Source organism: Numenius arquata, chromosome Z (genome assembly GCF_964106895.1).
Source record: "Numenius arquata chromosome Z, bNumArq3.hap1.1, whole genome shotgun sequence".
Taxonomy (NCBI): Eukaryota; Metazoa; Chordata; class Aves; order Charadriiformes; family Scolopacidae; genus Numenius; species Numenius arquata.
In genome coordinates, this window is record NC_133616.1 from 12,814,985 (window position 1) to 12,835,834 (window position 20,850).

The 20,850-nt window shown below is 41.9% G+C and overlaps 1 protein-coding gene across 3 annotated transcripts in view; it reads right to left on the reverse strand.

Annotated features, from left to right (window-relative positions):
• Positions 1-354: 354 nt before the first annotated feature.
• ADAMTS12 (ADAM metallopeptidase with thrombospondin type 1 motif 12) overlaps positions 355-20,850 on the reverse strand; it is a 173,648-nt gene continuing 153,152 nt past the window's right edge. For 2 of the 3 annotated variants that reach the window (XM_074165985.1, XM_074165984.1), the window contains exons 20-23: positions 11,861-12,013; positions 8,975-9,148; positions 5,507-5,660; positions 3,143-3,378 (exon numbers count right to left, since the gene is read on the reverse strand). In XM_074165985.1, the coding sequence (XP_074022086.1) occupies positions 3,143-3,378; positions 5,507-5,660; positions 8,975-9,148; positions 11,861-12,013 (717 nt within the window). Of the gene's footprint in view, positions 3,379-5,506; positions 5,661-7,201; positions 7,349-8,974; positions 9,149-11,860; positions 12,014-20,850 lie in introns of all 3 variants that reach the window. The other variant, XM_074165983.1, reaches the window with a different exon arrangement.

Here is a 20,850-nt window from a genome sequence, read left to right on the forward strand (position 1 = left end):
AGGAGAGCAAATACATCCCACAATAGACAAAACAGACATGCACACACCTGCTGCCAAGCAGCTAAGGCACATCCGCTTGGACCAGAAGTGGTAAGATGTCACCTATTTAATAGGAAATAACTAAGCCTATTAATGTATATTTTTACTTAGCAGCATGCTAAGTAGCATTCCACTACTTTTTGCTTCACCCTTTTTATTGATCTCTTCTATGTTGGCATATCAAGCATCAAAATAACCCAATGATGAGGATTCTCCTGGAATAGCAAAGATACTTTCTAAGCTTTTTTTCCCTTGGAATCCCATCTTACCAATCTTCTTGCACCGGAAACATAAAATACCAGAGACAACAGACATAAGCAATGCCATTTATTGAAGCTTGAAACAAATATGTCATCATAGTTTGCTTTTTAAACCTTGAAATATTAGAACAAGCAGTGAATGTGCCAAATACACTTTTTTTTCTCCTGAGCAACTTGTTGAAGCTGGTGTGTCTCAGGCTAATATGAAAATATAATGATATTAAGCCTCTGCACTTAATACTCTATTCAGTTCTGAGAATAGTGACCATCTGGGTTAGGATCATAAATCCACCTTTACTTAAAAATAGTTATGTCATAAGAAAGGAATCTTGCTAAATGGATGGGAGAGATGACAGTACATATTATTAGCAGAGAGGAGATATTGGGCTGATGAGTGCGATATAAGAATCTATGTAAAATACAGCAGTGGCACTGCTCTGTTGTAACAGTTCATGTTGTTGTCACAGCCTTTTCCCTAAAGTTTTAAGCTGAGCAACAGTGATGACTGTGCTTCCCTGGGTAGAAAGATTATTTTGATTAATTTCCATAATATAATTTATTCACTTTTATCCATTTCAAATGAAATTACAGCTCCCTGAAGAAAACAATTAAGCCAGAAATGGTTTTATTCCACACTAGCCATAAGGAGCACTGGAAGGGACAACCCTCCCAGGCACTTTTTGTCCCACCTGCACTATATCCACTTGGTCAACTTGTTTCTCATTAGCCCACATACATGATGGCCCACTTCTGCTGACCTCTGTGGATAAAACACTGCAGGTACCTCTGAGCACAGAGGAGTCCAACTCTGAAATGAATCTAACTTTGTCCTGCCCAAATCCTAGAAGATGCTTCTGGGAACATCAGAAGCATCTGCACTGTCCACCAGTCTAGGCTGTTTGGCCATCAGAGAACTGCCATGGACATAGGAGTACGGGCTCTGCTCTGCACAGTGCAGCCTGAGACCAAGCCCTGACAAAATGCTTCCTGAAACAGATGGGACACCTCCACTCCCTCATATGATTCAACATTTCTGTGTCCAGTGGGATAAGAACTGCCCAGATTTCTATTGCTCAAAGGCTCAGTAGCCATTCAGGACCTCAGAAGGACATAAGCACACTGTAAAACTTAAAAAGCACTATGTCTGGCGTTGGCCAGCAACACCATAGACGTGTGTTATTTTAAGAGCATGTGCATGTATGCTATGTACACACGTGCATGAAAGTGCACCATTTTAAGTCATCCCCCACATGTGTAATACTAGCACCATATTTTTAACAGTGGATTTTAAGTTTTATCAGCACCTATAACTGGGGTTATATTGCCATCACAGAGGTTAATAAATCTAACCTTACCACGCTGCATATCCTGAACTCCCAGAGACTTCAAGTGAAGAAGTGAGCCCTTGGCCAAAGGTCAGAAACCTATGAAAAAGGACAATTAGACTTGTGGCCATCATCAGGTTAATCCATTATAGTCAGGCCGAATATTTCTATTAACTTTCATAAAGGTCTGTTTAGAACAAGGGCTATTGCTAGTCATAGCTCTGTAACCATAGCGACACTTGGATTCATGGCTATGTGTCTCACTCTAGACTGCATAAAATGTGACATTTCCCTGTATTACAATCTCAAATTGTCAGGCAGCTAGGGAGTAAATCTGAGATTTTTCAAAAGAGCATGAAGAACCAAGGTGTCCAAATCCTACTGAATTTCAAAGGAATTTAAATGTCAGACTCTGTCCAGGCCTTTTGAAAATGCCCAGCTTTGCTTCAAAGGGTCCAGAGTCTGGTCTACCTGAAGTTTGTTCTGCCATTTTCTTCAATAGCAAAATAGATACACTATTTGGTTAGTGCTCTCCTAATGCCTGAGGCCCAGAGAGACGCAGATACTCTGGGTCTCAGGCTCCTGTCCCAGGTGCCCTCACCCTCACTATGGTCAAGGATTTGCGGTGGGGGAAAGGTTTGCTGTGAGTGAGGTGATGGAGTACTCACGTGGATGTGGGCGTACGCTCTACTGGGAGATACTGGATTAAATGATGGCTCTACCACTCAACATTGGTGTGAACTACAATCTATCTATTTAGGTGGTAGATGCAAACAGCTTTGCTTTCATGGTACCAAGAAATGTTGCTTAAAATGTATTTGGGAAACTAACATCCCATATTTAGTGGGGTTTTCAGGTTACAGCAAGACATTTGTAGCAGAAGAAAATTGGCCAGGACAGGCTGTTGCTGAGGTATTTTTTAGAGGTTTAGTCAAGTACTAAATGAACATTTTTTCTTTTGAAAAACCCAATGTTTCAATTCAGCCTGCACATCACAGTCAGTTATTATAAAACTCTGCTTCTAAATTTATGAAGTGAGCAAACAATTTAGAGGAACACTGCCACTTCACCTTGATTCCTAAAAACAGAAAAGTGAGTGAGCATAGAGGGATCTGGCCCACAGCACAGGTCTGTTTCTGCTGCCCTGTCGGCCGCCTTCACTCAGCACTCTTGAGTAAGTGGTGCTGCTGTTTCAAGTGGGTTTCAGAAAAGAGATGGAAGAAAGAACAAGTAAAAAATTCATTTAAAAAAAATAAAAAAAAATTCTTGCAAGCTTGTTTCTAGCTTCTATGCACACCTAAGAAGAACTAGCTGCTGGTACATTGCAAATTATATTACGAATTTCGGATTATTACAGAGACAATTTGAAGGAGTAAATCAGGACTGATAACCCTAAGGGATGTGTTTTCCCAGTTTTGATCACAGATTTTCATTTATGTTGGATGGTTCAGAAAAAAAAAGAAGAAACATAAAACCTGTAAACAGAAGCCCTACTCAAAGCAACTAGATAAAAACCAGCTAGTGCCGAGCAGCTTGGTGGTTGTTTTCTTGGTTTTGAGGTGATTTTCTTCTAGATTTAGTGTAATTTTGTTGTTTGAGGCCTCGCTGATCCCAATATCTTGCTTTTTTACGAATTCGGGGCTGACTACAGGTGAAGCAGCACTGAGTCTGTATTGACGGCAGCAAGCACTTGCCGATGCCTTTCAGCCTCTGGCAGAAGTGAACCGACAGCTGGTCTCTGCTGCAGGGTAGCCCTACGGTGGAGAAGATGAGAAGAATTAGCTATATTCTGCTGACACATTATCTGCATTTCTACAATTCTAACGCTTTATGCCAATCGGTCATGCCTGTTAAGCCTCTTACTTATGATGGCTTTCTCTTCCTTTGTATTATGGGTCAGCTTGATCCCCCTGAAATTTTAGGACATCGAAGTGAACAAGTTCCATTAAACTTCACGTGACCTTCTGCCTTGGAAAACACAGCACTCCCTTATTACTGCTCAGTGAGGCTTTACTTCTACAGTAGGCATAGCTGGTCTGTGTTTTTCACTTCAATGTGTCTGCTTTTAAGAACTGCCAGAGAAAGTCTAGCAACAATGATTTGCGAGTCTGGTACTTCTATATTCTTGTAATAGTGCATTTAAGAGAAGTGCAATGGGCTGGCCATGTGCCACAGAGCCAGGCAGGGCAGGCACAGGAGAACATACAAGGCAACTACACGTTCAGCCTGACTATGCTTCAATTTCTGCAGCACCAGAATAAGCCGGGGACTGGTAACGATTTTATTTTTTTGCTGATAGGTCTGTGGTAGCTTTAATAAATGGAGTTGTGTCAGATTTATTTAGATATCGCAAAATGGGAGTCTTCAGCTGTAAGAAGAGATGGCTAGGGGGAGAGCTAAGGTTTACAAAAGCAGGAAAGTGGTGGATTAGCAAAATGCAAGGCTGTTGTTCAGCAAATCTCTCAATACCAGAACTAGGGAAACTCAATTAAACTAGTATGAAGGTAGTTTAAAACAGATAAAAGCACTTCTTTTCACAGTAGCTGTGAACCTGTAGAACTTGCTGCCACAAGACAGGATGGAAGCAGACAGCATTGCAGAGTCAAAAAGTGATGCAATATATTTATGGAAAAAGTTCCACAAATTGAAAATAAAAGGCACTGAAAGGTGTGCCTTTAATAGTCCTGATATGTCATTTGGGAATGCTGGAGGAATACCGTGAAAATTATTCACAGGAAAGGACTAAACTCTTGTATTCTCCCTCAGTAGCATCTTCTAATGCATTGCTGGAGACACAACATTGGATTGCATGGACCAATGATCTACCCAGCAGGACATTTCTTATCTTTACTGGCCCCTTGAGCTTTTATTCACAGAAATAACTATTACTAATCAGCGTAGGTAATACTTATTTGAGTCTCTTTTTCTGAACTTGACAGGGAAAGGAGATATGCAGACCAACTCAACCCTAGGGCAATACACATGCTAAAGACCTTTGAACAGCAGGAGGAGTGATGCATCACTCTCAGGTGTATGCCAGATCTGCACTGCCCTCAGGAGTCAACCTCTTGTCTCAATGCCAGATGGGACCCTTACTGCTGACTTGCTAAGGGGGAAGAATCCTCTTCCAAAAGGCCTTTGAAGGCTCTTCCAGAGGGACTCTGAGCTGCTGCTGCTGTTACCCAAGGGCAGCTGCTGGATACTGCAGTACACAGACTACAGATAGAGACAGCCTTCTGTAAGCTTCCTCCCTCCCCTGCTACTTCTCTTCTGGGCTATCAACTATCGACACAACTGAGCTCTTGGAGCCTTGAAGGAGAGAGGTACAGGACGCTCTGAGTCACAAGAGGAATTCTCTCCACCTCTTCATTTTGGAGACAGTCTCACCCTGTGGGACACTGAATTCATATCTGTATCTGGGTTCACTGCCAGTCAGATTTTTCTTACAGTGTCTGTCTCACTTTACCTGCCCTCCCAGCTCAGGATTTGTGGTTCCCATAAGAGTATCTGTTTTAAGAAATGGCATCTGTTTGGACTCACAGCATGTCCTTCCACAGCCCTCAGAGCAGCCTGTGAATTACCTAAAACAGGTCAATACAAGCAGACCTATCCATTTAGTTGTGGCATCATAAATTAGGGATGCATGCTCAGAGAACTGCACTCCCCATCATGGCAACACGAGGCCAGTAGGGCTGGAGAACACGGCAATGTGATTCTGCCAACGCTGCAGCTGAGCAGCAACAGGTTAGCCTGACCTGTAATTACTGAGCCTGCAGTATTCACAGCAAGCTGACAAATTGGGTCAGCTCCCACTTCTCTGCAGACTCTGAGCACAAATGGAAAGTATTTTGGAAACTAACTGAGGCAGGTGTGTTATCATACCTGTACCTTTCCTGCACTCTTGCTGATTGCATTTCTGGTACTCTGTGGGCTTGGGTTTATTCACACACATACTGTCATCTTCAGTTTCATTGGTTTCTGTATTCATGCACGTCACAGTTCTTCGCTGAATGCCCCCTCCACAAGAAACGGTGCACTGAAAGAGAGTAATTTTAACATACTTAAAAGTCTTTTACATAGAAATTGTGTAATATACCAATAGTTTAGCTGTAATGTGATGGGAAGCTAAAAATGCCATATGATCCAGAACCAACTACACTAAAGTACTTTATGTACTGTATTTCTTCATCCAGACACCTCCACGAGACATCGTGGCCGGATTTGGCAGGATACAGCAGAGGGGTAAATAGTATCACTACAGCATCTTGGAATGTGTAACCTGGGTGAGATGACTGTTTTCTACGGAGGACGGTGAGGATGACGATGAGCAGTAATCCAAACTAGGACTGCACACTGACATTTTTTGTTTCCTCTGTTTTCTCACCATCTAAACTAAACATGAATAATCAATTGCAATGACAGGTCTAGAAATGACCAAGCTGAAGATTTAAAACAAGCTCAGTGAGATGTTTTTGCTTTGGTGACATTTACACCGTGGTTACCCTTTCTTTATGACCACAAAACAACTGCCAGCTGCTTGTTCTGGCTGCATACAGATGGCGTAAAAGGACACTTTCCTGTACTATTCTGTAAATGCACTTAATTCTTCTGACATCGTCAGACAGCATCTGAGAACTTCAGTTTATTTTAAATTCTTTTTCTCTTCAGATAAATAGTGGCCAGCAAGATAAATACTTCAACAGACAGAATGCCAGCTAATGCAGCACAAGAGATGAAGACAGGATCGGTACCTCTAATTTTTCTGCAAACTATTCCCTCTCTAATGTACATCTCTGTGCCTAAGATACAGTATTACTGGTGTGAAGTACATTAAAAGATCTTAGGTACTCTTGTGGCAATTTTAGATTAATGTTTAAAATAGGCTTTTTATAAAGTAAAATAAATGTGATTAATAAATCAGTAAAATAGCTGCTACACATTTTGGTATTCAGTTGCTTGTTTTATGCATGTTCCAACATTTTAACTTCAATATTTAAGTGTTAGAGTTACACTAACTCTACATTATACTATACTCATATCCCATCTAATGGCTTTATGTCAAAAACAACTCATTACATTTTCTAGGTTAAATGACTCTCCATTATTTTCTTACTTGTAGCTCCTGGCTTTTGGTGTTCTTTCAATGTTCTCTTCTGCTGGGAGGACTATTTCTCCCGTATGAATAGGTTTATTATGGAAACTGGAGGGAACACTTTATTAGATATACCAGCTTCTTTATAACTAAACATGTATTGCAGACATCGGAAGGTTCCCCAAAGATACACTTCATATTTGCCAATTAGATTTCCAGAAGCCAAAGTAGAGGTTTATTGGTCAAAATTCAGACCTCCATCCAACAGCATCTAATGCAGCAACAAATGTTTATCACTGAAGGAAATGAGATGGGCTGGCTCTCAAATGCTTAGTAATATTTTCAAAAGATCTTCCTTCATAGCTCCAGCTACGCAAAAGAAACTCTACTTGCTATAGGCACTGAGATTCAAAGACAAATCAGTAATATGACCAAATATGGCCAACTCATGACATGAAATATACCAAAAAGGAACTGAATCCTACCGGGCTCCATGCCTGGTTAATCCACTGTGTACAAGGTTGCCTGTTACACGATGCGATGGCATTAGGCCTTTTTGTCCAGTCACAGTAGCCGCCTTCTGGGCAGTAGATACGTCGCTTTTGCTGGCCACCACCACATGTTCTTGAACACTAATGAGAGGTGCACAAACCCATGAGGAGAGAGATGGGAATGGACGAGAATGCAGAAACAGACCGCAAAGACAGTAGGAAATGTTCTTCATTTAGAAATGTGGAGCCACAGGTAACAAGAAGCATGTCACTGACCCATGTGATTTGGCAAGATGTACAGGGTAGCCCGCACAGCAAGTCTTACAGTCCAGATACGAAGAAAAGCTCTGCACCGAGACATTTATTTCATTTTATGCTTGGAATGAGACAGGGAAGCAGCCATTACTGGTCCAAAATACTTGGTATAAAGCTGCTCTTGACATGTAGTAATGCAAGGAATACAGGACGGCACAGAAATGGCAACACAAACAGGCAACAGAGAACTGCTCCTGAACTGAACCATTAGCATCAGTAACTTCCCCAACAGGAATGAGATTGGAAGTTACACAACTGCAGGATTAATCTGCCATATTTACTGAAGACACTGCAAGTTCATGAGATGCAGCATCCCATTTTTATGAGGCAGTCTGGGACATTAAAACTCACCCAATGCATACAATAAATTAACTGCGTGCCAATACAAAGACAGTGACCAAGGTTATATTTTAAACATTCTTTTGTCCACATTCTATTAGTTTATTATTACTTGCCAACTGATTTTTTACTATATTCACTAGGTCTGCAGTAAAGCCTTGAAATAAACCAAAAATTTTGTACTCTGACATGAAATAAGGCACTAGGAATTGCATCCTTATGGACAGAGGACCAGAGCTAATAAACAAACCTTTTCAATCCAAATCTATCCAACATCCTCAGCATGAGGACAACTGCCAGGGTTGAAAAAATAGTTTTGTAAGATATTTTAAGTGGCAAATGAGTGCAATCATTTGGCTAGTCTACTTTTTCAACCCCTTCTGACTGCTCTGACAGGAAACCCACATACTACACACAGGTCTCCTCCTTAATGCAGGTGACATTGCTTTCTTACAGTGGCCTGTAAGGAAGCAACGTGATCACCTCCTTTGAAATCCAAAACCATCAGGTCCAGAGCCCTGCAAATATCATGCCGCTTTCTCCAAAGCTGCTTTTAGTGGGAGCAAACACTGAAATGTCATCAGACCACATGCTTTAGCTGACATAAATATATTCCTGGCTGCCTATGAAAGTTTGTTGGCGTAGATTTATATTAGAAAGTGACCCAAAAGTTGGATTTATCATATGCTTGACCTCTGGCCCCATAAAATTCCAGCAGAAAAATGTAAAGGAAAATTCTAAGCTAATCATAATGAGAAAGCAACACTAAAATGGCAGCAAAAGGGATCAGTCTGAATTAATCACATTTACTGATCCAGTAGGATAGCCAAAACAAATCTTCCAGGCCATCTGCTTCTCTGATTCAAGGTATGGTAATTGACAGCTCTACCTGTGTATCACATGCAGTCTTAAGAATGATTCTGGGAAGTCTTACAAATGTCTGTGATAGATAATTTTTCCTGTATCCATACACAAGGAACTGTAGAGCCTCTGAGTAATACTAGCTGCATGTCTTCCTCTGAGCAAAAGTCTACCTAACAGCATGGGATCTAACAGTCACTGTTAATTCACAGCTAAATGCTCATTCCTAAAGCTTCTTTTAAAGAACAATACCTCATTCCAGGGCTCCACGTGCCACTGCAAGCAAGGCTCCATGTTACAACTAGTGTTGAGTTGTGGCTTATATCCAAGTAATTGGCAATGAAAAGGCCTGAGAAGTCGCTTTTCACGAACATCAATGCAGTGAACATCTCGGGTCTTGAAACCGCCATTGCAGTTGGCAGAGCACTGTACAGGAAACAGAAAGAGGCACATCTACAAATGATGCTCTGCTGAGGGGCTGTCCCCTCCCCGGTTGCAGAGGAGGAGGAGGAGGACAGGCTTGAGCTTTCAGCATCCTGACACAAGGAGAAAATTTCCAGGCTACCCAAACAATAACCTGTTGTTAGGCTTAGAAACTGTGGTTTTCATCACAGCAAATAAGAACACATCATATAAATATTTCCCGTTCTTTACTGGAATATCCATTAATAACACAGAAGCATATTTAATTAGGAAATCTTGCCAAGTATTTCAAAAAATGTCACAGTGAAAGAATCATAATGTAATAAATACAAAAAGCAAATACTATACGCAGGGAAGTTGTTGGTTCTTTAGCTGTTTCTGAGGGAGGGAGAGAGGGAAGAAAGAGGCACAGCTGCATGAGCTGACTTCTTGTTCAGCCATGGAAGAGGTAGGTGTCCATGGCAGAGGATTGCTCAGGCTGGCAAAACTGCCCCTTGTCTCAGCCCATAGACTTGAGTTGCTGCTGATACCACTAGGAGACGGTGGACTCATCCCATAGTAGCAGTTCCCACCCTCACCCTCTTTGCTCCTCCATGGCACCAGGAGGATTCGTACCCCAAGAGCAGCCTGGGTGTGAGAGAACAGGAGAGGAGAGACAACCTGAGCCTCACTCAGCCTGTGGAATTGCTTCTTAGCTTGGAGCACTACTGGTGAGACGTGGGAGCCCTTCCAGTCCCCTATTTCTCCCCAGAGCTTGCTCCAAGGCCTCAGGAAGCAGCACCAGGTTCTGTCCCCACATACCAAAGGCCAGGACCTCTCCTGCTGCTGAGGACAAACTCAATTTGCTACCCCAAGGATAAGGACAAATATGCATTAACTTGTCTTCATCCAGAATTGAAACAAATTCTGCCTACACCACTGAATAACCTCACATCAGCTTTCACCTTTACCGCTATGATGCAAAATAACAACTGATGCTGTTCTCCTTTGCATAAATAAGCATTCTTCAGCTGTACAAGGAACCTAAATATAATACTTCTCATGGGAGCTGAAGGACGAATGGAAGGGGAATCCATATGCTTGTTCACAGAAGTGTCTGTCCCTCTGGATAGAAACAATGGACAGAAGTGACTGTGCAACAAACTCAGTACACCCAGCCCCAAAATACGTGCAAATTATATTTGGTATTAAACTCCAGACTGTAAGATCTAGTCTGAAGCACTTTTCTTTAAGGGGAAGGGAAGAGTTAGATGAGGATAAAAGAACAGAGAAAGGTTTACTACACTAGCAGGGGAATATAGCCATCTTGCTGTGGTAAGGTGCCTTAAAAATGTTATAAATGAGTAATGAGAAAAACAATTGCCCCTTGCAAAAGCAAAGAAAAATAGCCATTTTTATATAAGAAACTGTAATTAGGTTTGTACAGTTCAATTGCTGGAAAATAAGGGTACCTAACATAATCGAAATCTGCTAGAAGCCTTTTGTCTCAAACTGACCTCACAATTGGACTGACACTTTGTAACATTTGGTTCCCGTAATATTTTATCATTAAACTTGTCTTCTTGCTACTTTCTGTGACATAACTATCATCCACTTGTTGAAAGAGCAGTAACATTTATGATGAAAAAGTGAAGGTGATATATGCCCTACTGCAACTGGGACTGCAGAATGTCTATGTATCATTTAAAATTAATTTCAAAGGCTTAAATGTGGTTATGTAATGTCTTGGCCTTGCCTGGACTTTCTAAACAGGCAGGTATTTCATGTACAAATTGATTCTATGTCAAAGGGCTCAATAATACAATGCAGGTTTCGTAACTATAACCTTTTCTGCAGACTGTTCTTTGTATGAATCTGCCCTCTAGTCCAATGGCAACAATGTTGTCTGAAAATATGACACGTATTAAGAAAGCTTGAGAGATTTATCTTTTTCTTTATGAAATCAACATCATTTGAAATAGAATTTTGTAGTTCTTCTCTTCTGAGTCTTTAAAAATAACCCACTGTTTGAAGCTCCAATTTTAGACAGCATGAAGACAAAATGTAACAAGTTTCAAGAAGTCACCAAAGTCCTTCTAGGTGTTCATCACACATCTTACACTATCAAAAAAGAACTCAAAAGCAATTTATTGGGTTCCACTTACCACCTTGGACAGTATTCTGTGTCTTGACCAGGCTTGTGTGTGTAACTAGGACCAAATAAGACCCTAGACATAATGTGCATTCTCTCTGGTACATTTTTCTTTAGGTTTTGTAATGTACAACTTAAGAGGTTACACGAATCAGGAACAGACCATGTAAGAGATGAATACACACTGGCAAGAATGAATAGGAACATGCCAATTCACTCTCCCAAATTTCCACCTACTTTTTAAAATTAAGATAAGCCTCTGGAGGCATGGATCAAAAAGAAACCACATGCAAATATGCAGAGCTTAGCGCTAGGATCTCCATAGAATATGGATGGTGAGCCCTGCTTTAGCTCTGGATGCAGTAATTAATGAGCATGACCCCCACACAGGAAGAACAAAATTCACAGCAGATGTGTTTCCATAAACGTAAGTCAGGAAATTAGTAAATTAGTGCTGAATGGTCAACTGGAAATCATGTATACATTCAATGAATAATAATTATTTTTAAAATGAAGTATTTGGAACTCCCTGCTCTTTGAATTTAGCAAGTTTACTGTTCTCACACAGATATGAATGAAGTTACCTTGCTCCAATTTCCTATTTTCCAGCTAGCACATGGGCGGAGATAACATTTTCTTGCAGGATCAGGCTTTTTTGTGTGCTGACAGTGAGATGTGTTCCCGCTGCTGCATTCCACATGTCTCCAGAAAGCCCCTGTTCCACAGGTGGTAGAGCACTGCACAAGGGGGAGAGGAAAGCCCAAGGGCCAACCCAACATGAGAAAATCATTCCAGAAACAATACAGGAACCTAAATACAAATATCTAGAGCCATTTTAGATGACCCAGGTCATCTGACATGCCCCAAAGAACATTTCAAATTCACCAAAATCTTACTTAAGGTTCTGAAGGAGGTATTTTCTTGACAAAGCAACTAAAAGCCCAATTCTAATTTATACTATGTACTGTTTTTCTTTGGCAAACTCCTGCTTACTGAAACATTCTAAATCTATACCAGCTGTTCCACTCTTCCCTTCTGTGATCTCTGGGGAATTCAATGCAAAATGTCATTGCATCCAATCTTCATCACTGTTCCTTCTCTATCCCTAATGCCGCTAATGAGATATTGAGCAAATTGAGCGCATGATGCTGTAAAGCTGAAATAAATTGTGTGAGACTCTTGGGAGAAGTGCGCAGGAAAAGGATTCTTGAAACTAAGAATTCAGAGAGTGGCTAAGTGTTTCCAACATTTGAGAGGGTTTTAGTGTCTGAGGTAAGACAATATTGATCAGGCCGGTCTAGATCCCAAAAGTGCACACTCTTCACTAAAAAAGTCACTATCGTTATATTCTGAAGCAGGAAGAGGTGAAAAGTGGCTGAAGACACCCATTTACTTTTTTCTCCCTTAAAAAGGGAGGGACAGTGAACTATACACATAGAGTTAAATCCAACACATGCCAAGGACCTGTCACGACAAACAGCATAAATAATCTTGGATTAAACAGCGTAATAATGAAGACAAGAACTGCTATTGTGTGGTTTGAACTTCCTAAAGAAAACTAGGAGTTAAAGAGGGAAAGCTGAGTAAGTGTCCCTGGAAAGCTGAAGCTAAGGCGGGAAAAAAAGACCATTGAAGACACAGAGCTATTACCAGATTCAATCAGAGAAATGGAAAAATGGTTAATGGTCTCAACAAAGAATTTTTGAAAAACCACACATTGTGAAGAGTGTGAATCTGCAAGGCCTCTGCAGCACGTCATCTCCAGCTTCCTGGGACATCTGTCCAAGAGGCCACAAAGATCCTGTTAAAGGGGACTGTGTGCCGCTCTCCAGTTTTGCATAGTCACATATCTATCCAATACAACTTGTCTGTTCAAGAAGCTGGATTGTCCTTGCTGTGGTTGCTGATGGTTTGATGACTCCCCCAAACCCTGTCCGACAACAAAATTTTATTGAAGGGCTGCTTAGTCTTTGACCAAATCCCCACTCTCATCATTCAAGCTCCAGGGATGTTGCTGGGCAGATCATACTTACAAAGCTTTATGATCTTTGTTGATGGACATGAAACACAGCAGGATTCTTTCAAAAAATTCTGTGTGCAAATACAGAGACAAGAGAGAAAGACGTGTTGCTGTAAATAACACTGGGAGAAAGCTTTAGCTTTCTTGACCATGGTTTCATATTCCAGAAAGTAGGATGATTGGAGGATGTACATATATATACTTGCTCTGAAGTTCAGGAAGAGTTAAGAGGCAGGTTTATTGCTTTTCTCTTTGGTCATTCAGGAACCAAGACTCCAAGACTTCCTCTTGTCACAGTTGCTGTCTCTTACAGAGAAAGAAGGTGCAGGCAACTTTTCACAACCAATAACAGAGGTGCAGAATGAGGAGATCTGATCATAATGGGGTATCTTTGGTACCCAAAAAGCTCTTAGAAAGGGAAAATGACACCCCAGAATGACCTGGGAAAGAGATAGGAAAGAAGTTAAAAGCTATAGACAGAGGTATTGGTGTCACTGGGTGCTGTTTTGCCCTACTCCAATAGCACTCTCCCTTGGGATGTGTCAGCAGTGTTATGGGACGTCACACCATTCCATCTCAGTGACTATCATTATATTTATACACTAGTATAAACATAATGTAAGGAGCAAAGAAATGTAAGAGTATTGGCAGTCACTAATAGAGAAAAACAGAGAGCACAGCAAGAGATTTACCTAGGTAGATGCAGCTGTCTTCATATATCAATGCCTTGGAGAGATGCCATCTAAAAACAGGCACAAAGTTTTACTAAGGACAGGTAAATGGAACGAGCAAAAATAAAGTCAGAAAATTGTAGACTAAAAATGAATTAAAAGTAACAAACAATAAAAAAAGGGTTCTGTGAAAGTTAGAATCAAGGTGTGAGGGGAAAATACAAAACTTTTATTTCATGAGAAAGATAACAGCTGACTTGTGTACAGAATCACAGAATGGTTGAGTTCGGAAATGACCTCTGGGTCTCATCTTCTCCAACCGCCCCTGCTCAAGCAGGGCGACCTAGAGCCAGTTGTCCAGGACCATGCCCAGATGGCTTCAGAATATCTCCAATAACAGAGATTCCACAAATTCTCACCGCCTTTTCTTCTTCAAACTTGAAAAAAAAAAAAGTCAAATGTGCCAGGCTTTACATAAAGTTAATTTAACAAGAAATGATAGCTTGAAAGAGAATAGAAAAGTACTACTAAAACATTAAATAATAGATGCATTAAGTATCCTCAAATTGATTTAATCAGCTCTGTGAAATATATTGACCTTACCTCAACATTCTTTGAAGTGTTCTTGAATAATCTTTGAACTCTTGAGAACTGTTTTTTAGAATAGATTGGGAAAGTCCTAGAGGACTAGAGAAGAATATCTTTCTTTATCTTTAGGAAAAGAAAAAGGCGGATCTGTGGCCCAATGGAATACTTCAGCTAACTTTACTTCACAAGAATATACAATGGAAAATTATTAAACAATCAAGATCAAAATGGTAAATACTAATGAAGATGATAAAGGAATGAAAGAGCCCACACGGACCTATCTATTACAAATTGTTCAAGTCAGTCTAATATCCTCTGATGGGGATTCCTGGCTTAATAAAAATAGAGAGCCAGCTATATGATGCATTTTGACATGATCTCATAGAGCATTCTTTCAGCAAATGATGGAAATGTGGTCTAGGTAAAATAATTACAAGACTGGTGCACAGCTAACTGAACTGTAATAAAGTGGTCTTCAGGGATTCAATATCAAAATGAAAAGACATTTCAAATATGGTCCTGCAGGGCTCTATCCAGAGCCAAGCTCTCTTCAGTATTTCCATTAACTAATTGAAAGAGGAAAGCCAGCATACACTTAGAACACTTGCAGATGATGCCAAGTTGGAAGAGTTGGCAGAAATGTTGAAGGACACAATCTGAATTCAAAAACATCTCGCCCAGTTCAGAAATCATAAGAAAACAGTAACCTGAAATTAAAAGACATATACAAAACACTACATTTAGGGAGAACTTTTTATATGTACATACATATATATGCACACACACACATATATACATACGCCCCACAAACAAAACTGAGAACATCTGCTGATCTAGCATTACCATATTAAGGGATCCAGAGTTTACAGTGGACCACAAATTGAATAAATCAAAGTGGGATGGTTACAAAACAAGAATAATCTCATCCCAATGTTCATAAAGAGGGTCATATATGAAGTTATAGCAATTACTCCATTTTATCTGCCAGGTGTCAGCTGGAGTGATAATGAATATCAGTGATATAATATCGTATAAGAAATGTATGATGAAACTGAAGTAAGTCCAGAGAAGAACAACAGTCACCAGACATTTAGAAAACACAATGAAAATCTGAAAAGAACCAGATTGTTTTGTTTAGAGATCAGACACCAAAACAGTTATTAGGAAGACAATTATCTTCCATGGCCTACATATGAAAAATAGAAACTTCATTTTCAGTACAGATGATGTCGGTTCTGTATAAGGAAAATACTTCCAAAGGGGGTAATGAATGACTAGGACATACTGTAGCATCTCTGTATTACAGACTTCTGGTCGGGATGCACTGGGCTTGGAAGCACAACCTTTGCCTGGACTTTCTTTTGTAGGCTCTTTCAACCAAGCTAAATGCAGGTCTTTGGGCATGTGCAGAAGGAAATGCTTCTCATGTTCCATGGGAAGATCAAGCCATTCTCACATGGCCATGGGAAGGCACAAGATGAAACTTCAGATGGCCATTAGGAGCACGTCTTGAACAACTGCTTGATGTGGTGGTGACAGAGCAGTGGTCCTACCAACCAGCTGCATCCAGATAGAGGGCACCAATAGGATCTTGGTGGCCTAGCTGTGCTTTAACTCCACTGCCATTAGATACACTGTCATCTCTTGCTGTCCTATTTAGCCCTACATTTCTGCATTTCCATCAATTTGCATCATGCCAGGCAGACCCAAGAGCAAACAGGTACAGAGAAACAGACCTTTGATAGCCTTCGTCAACACAGAGACAGAGGCAGATCAGTACAAGGAGGTTTCCACATCAGGACCCTTGGCTGTACTGATTACCTTGATTAAAATAGGCCATCAGAAAAATGAGGTAAATTGTTCAGATACTGAAGTTTCTCACCCTAGGTATCATGATTTAAAGAATATAACATCCATTATCACAAAAAGAACTCTGCTTACATAAAAATAAAATTTTACAGTGGGAAGGATATTAAATAGAAATTTTTAAAATGTGAGTAGGCTCCCTGATGACTATATTCATAGAATCATAGAATGGTTAGAGTTGGAAGGGACCTTAAAGATCATCAAGTTCCAACCCCCCTGCCATGGGCAGGGACACCTCCACTAGAGCAGGTTGCTCAAAGTCCCATCCAGCCTGGCCTTAAACACTTCCAGGGATGGGGCAGCCACAACTTCCCCGGGCAACCTGTTCCAGTGCTTCACCACCCTCACAGTAAAGAATTTCCTCCTAATATCTAATCTAAACCTCCCCCCTTCCAATTTAAAACCATTACCCCTTGCCCTGTCACTGCATTCCCTGACAAAGAGCCCCTCCCCATCTCTCCTGTAGGCTCCCTTCAGATATTGGAAGGCTGCTATGAGGTCTCCCCGGAGCCTCCTCTTCTCCAGGCTGAACAACCCCAGCTCTCTCAGCCTGTCTTCATAGGGGAGGTGCTCCATCCCTCTGATCATCTTCACGGCCCTCCGCTGGACCCGTTCCAACAGGTCCATGTCCTTCCTGTGTTGAGGACTCCAAAGCTGGACACAGTATTCCAGGTGGGGTCTCACCAGAGAAGAGTAGAGGGGCAGAATCACCTCCCATGACCTGCTGGCCACACTTCTCTTGATGCAGCCCAGGATGCAGTTGGCTTTCTGGGCTGTCAGTGCACATTGTCGGCTCATGTTGAGCTTCTCATCCACCAACACACCCAAGTCCTTCTCCTCAGGGCTGCTCTCCAGCCATTCTCCACCCAACCTGTATTTGTGCCTGGGATTGCCACGTCCCAGGTGCAGGACCCTGCACTTGGCCTGACTGAACTTCATGAGGTTTGCACAAGCCCATCTCTCAAGCCTGTCCAGGTCCCTCTGGATGGCATCTCTCCCCTACAGCGTGTCGACCGTGCCACCGACCTTGGTGTTGTTGGCAAACTTGCTGAGGGTGCACTCTATCCCACAGTCCATGTCTCCGACAAAGATGTTGAACAGCACTGGTCCCAATACCAACGCCTGAGGAATACCACTCGTCACTGGCCGCCAATTGGACATTGAACCATTGACCACAACCGTTTGAGTGCGGCCATTCAGCCAGTTCCTTATCCACCGAGTGGTCCATCCATCGAACCTATGACTTTCCAATTTTGAGATCAGGATGTTGTGCGGGACAGTGTCAAATGCTTTGCATAAGTCCAGGTAGATGACGTCTGTTGCTCTGCCCTTGTCCACCAAGCCTGTGGCAGTTTGTAAAAGGCCACCAAATTTGTCAGGCACGATTTGCCCTTGGTGAAGCCATGTTGGCTGTCTCCAATCACCTCCTTATTTTCCATGTGCCTTAGCAGAGATTCCAGGAGGATCTGCTCCATGATCTTGCCAGGCACAGAGGTGAGGCTGACTGGCCTATAGTTCCCTGGGTCTTCTTTTTTCCCTTTTTTGAATATTGGGGTTATGTTCCCCTTTTTCCAGTCAGTGGGAACTTTGCCAGATTGCCATGATTGTCTTATTATAATTGCTAGAATTGGGTGGCTGCCCCTCACCAGCCCTGACCCCACAGTAACTACTATCTCAGGACACAGCAAAGTAACAGCACAGAAACCCAACTGCCAAAAAGCCTGGTGCCAAGTATTGGAAAAGGAAAGTCAATAGCAGTATACAAAATGTAGTAAGGACTTCTCTGAGGCCACAGAAAACTTTGCAATCTATATTGATCCTGCACAGAAAGTAGAAGTCACACAAGTATTATTATTCAGTAACGACCCGGGATCAGGGAAACTGGGACAAGTCATCACCTTTCAGACCCAAGTATTTTCCAAATGCTTTAGACCTCAAAATTGAGTTCTCAAACTCCCAGAAGCTGTACTTGTTTCACTTGGTCAACAGAAAGACAGCACTTTTGAAAGTGAGTATTACAGGATATTAATACCTGTTCTGATTGTATTTCATTACCTTTTTAATTTCTAAATTTCATTTTGGCACAGCCATTAGGACAGATAAAATAACTGTCCATTTCTACATTCAAACAAGACAAAGTAGAACTCTAATTATCAGCTGCTGTATCCAAAGAATACTGTACAACCACAACCACTGGCCTGACCCAGTTCCAGTACCTAATCACCTGAACTTCAAACAAAGGTGCAGAAATCCCTACTGCAATGTCTTCCCATGGACATGTGGTGGACAAATTACCAACTAAGGATATAACAGTTTAACTTTGGACTAATATTCTCTTCTTTGCTTTGTAGATTCAAACTGTTTTTACCAGGCTGAATGCCGCTCTGAGTTCAGAGGTATTTGCGTAATGGTGAGTACAAACGCTGATGGTGAGATGAGATAGCAATGCACCACAAAAATCTCTTATGTTAATAGCCAACTAAAAATATGTTTTGGTATCCATGGTATTAATGTGCTTTTTACATTAATAAAGCTAGTCTACCTACATTACCCTGGGCACATGCTGAATTCGAAAACACATGTCATTTGGAGAGAAATGGTATTTAAGTGAAGGTTATAATATAATAGCACATCTACAGCTAACTTCTGTTATGTACTTATTTGGAAATAGAAGCATATTCATTTAGTGTCTCCAGCATTCATGCAATAGCTTAGTTTCTTGCTGTTGTCTAAAACAAAACTCTTGAGGTACTTCTGGTTATACTGAAACCTGAATGTCATACCCCTGGAAGAGTATAGAATAGAACAGACTATTTCAGTTGGAAGGGACCTACAATGATCATCTAGTCCAACTGCCTGACCACTTCAGGGCTGACAAAGAGTTAAAGCATGTTATTAGGGGCATTGTCCAAATGCCTCTGAAACACTGACAGACTTGGGGCATCGACCACCTCTCTAGGAAGCGTATTCCAGGGCGTGACCACCCTCTCCATAAAGAAACGCTTCCTCATGTCCAGTCTAAACCTACCCTGCTGCAGCTTTGAGCCATTCCCACCTGTCCTGTCACTGGGTAACAGGGAGAAGAGCTCAGCACCTCCCTCTCCATGTCCCCTCCTCAGGAAGCTGGAGAGAGCAATGAGGTCGCTCCTCAGCCTCCTTTCCTCCAAACTAGACAAGCCCAAAGTCCTCAGCCACTCCTCACAGGACATTCCTTCCAGCCCTCTCACCAGCTTTGTTGCCCTCCTCTGGTCACATTCAAGTCCCTTCACATCCTTCTTAAATGGTGGGGCCCAGAACTGCACGCAGTGCTCAAGGAGAGGCCGCACCATCGCTGAACACAGTGGGACGGTCCCCTCTTTTGACTGGCTGGTTGTGCTGTGCTTGATGTACCCCGGGATGCAGTTTGTCCTCTTGGCTGCCAGGGCTCACAGCTGGCTCACATGTACCTGCTGCCCACCAGCACCCCCAGATCCCTTCCCGCAGAGCTGCCCTCCAGCCGCTCCTCTCCCAATCTGTGCTTGTGCCAGTGTTACTCCAAGCCCAGGTGCAGAATCCGACATTTGTTCGTGTTCAATTTCATCCATTAATCATTGCCCAATGCCCCAATCTATCTAGATGCCTCTGTGAGGCCTGCTGTCCCTCAAGAGAGTTGACAGCACCTCCCAGTTTGGTGTCATCAGCAAACCTGCAAATGGTGCATTCAACTGCTGCATCCAGATAGCTGATACATGTATTGAAGAGAACTGGTCCTCGAATTGAACCCTGAGGATCACCCCTGGTGGTGTGTTGCCAGCCAGATGTAGCCACACTCACCACAACCCTTTGAGCCCTCCCCTTCAGCCAGTTCTTCACCCAGCGCACTGTGAACCTGCTCATGTCACAGTTGGACATCTCCGGAAGGATGCTGCGAGGGATGGTTTCAAAAGCCTTACTAATATCCAGAACTACATCTACTGCCTTCTCTTCATCCACTTACCACAGAAGCATACCAAATTAGTTAAAGAAAACTTTCCCTTTGTGAACCTATGTTGACTGTGCTTGATGATTGCATTATTCTTTAAATGCCTTTTAACAGTACACCCAGTATAATCTTCTCCATATTTTTTCCAGGAACTGAGGTTAAGCTACCAGGTCTGTAGTTTCCTGGGTTTTCCCTCACACCTTTTTTGTAAATTGCAATAACGTTGGCTAGCTTCCAGTCAGCAGGGACCTCCCCAGACTCCCAAGACCTTTGGTAAAGGACTGATAGGGGACCTGCTGTAATATTTACTACCTCCTTCTGTACTTTGGGATGAATCCCAGCAGGCCCTATGGACTTAGGAACATTCAGTTGATACATCTGGTCCCTTACAATTTCAGTGCCCAGTTATGCACAGTTTTGCAGAATCCATAGATACAGACACATTCTATGTAAAAAATCTAGTATTTG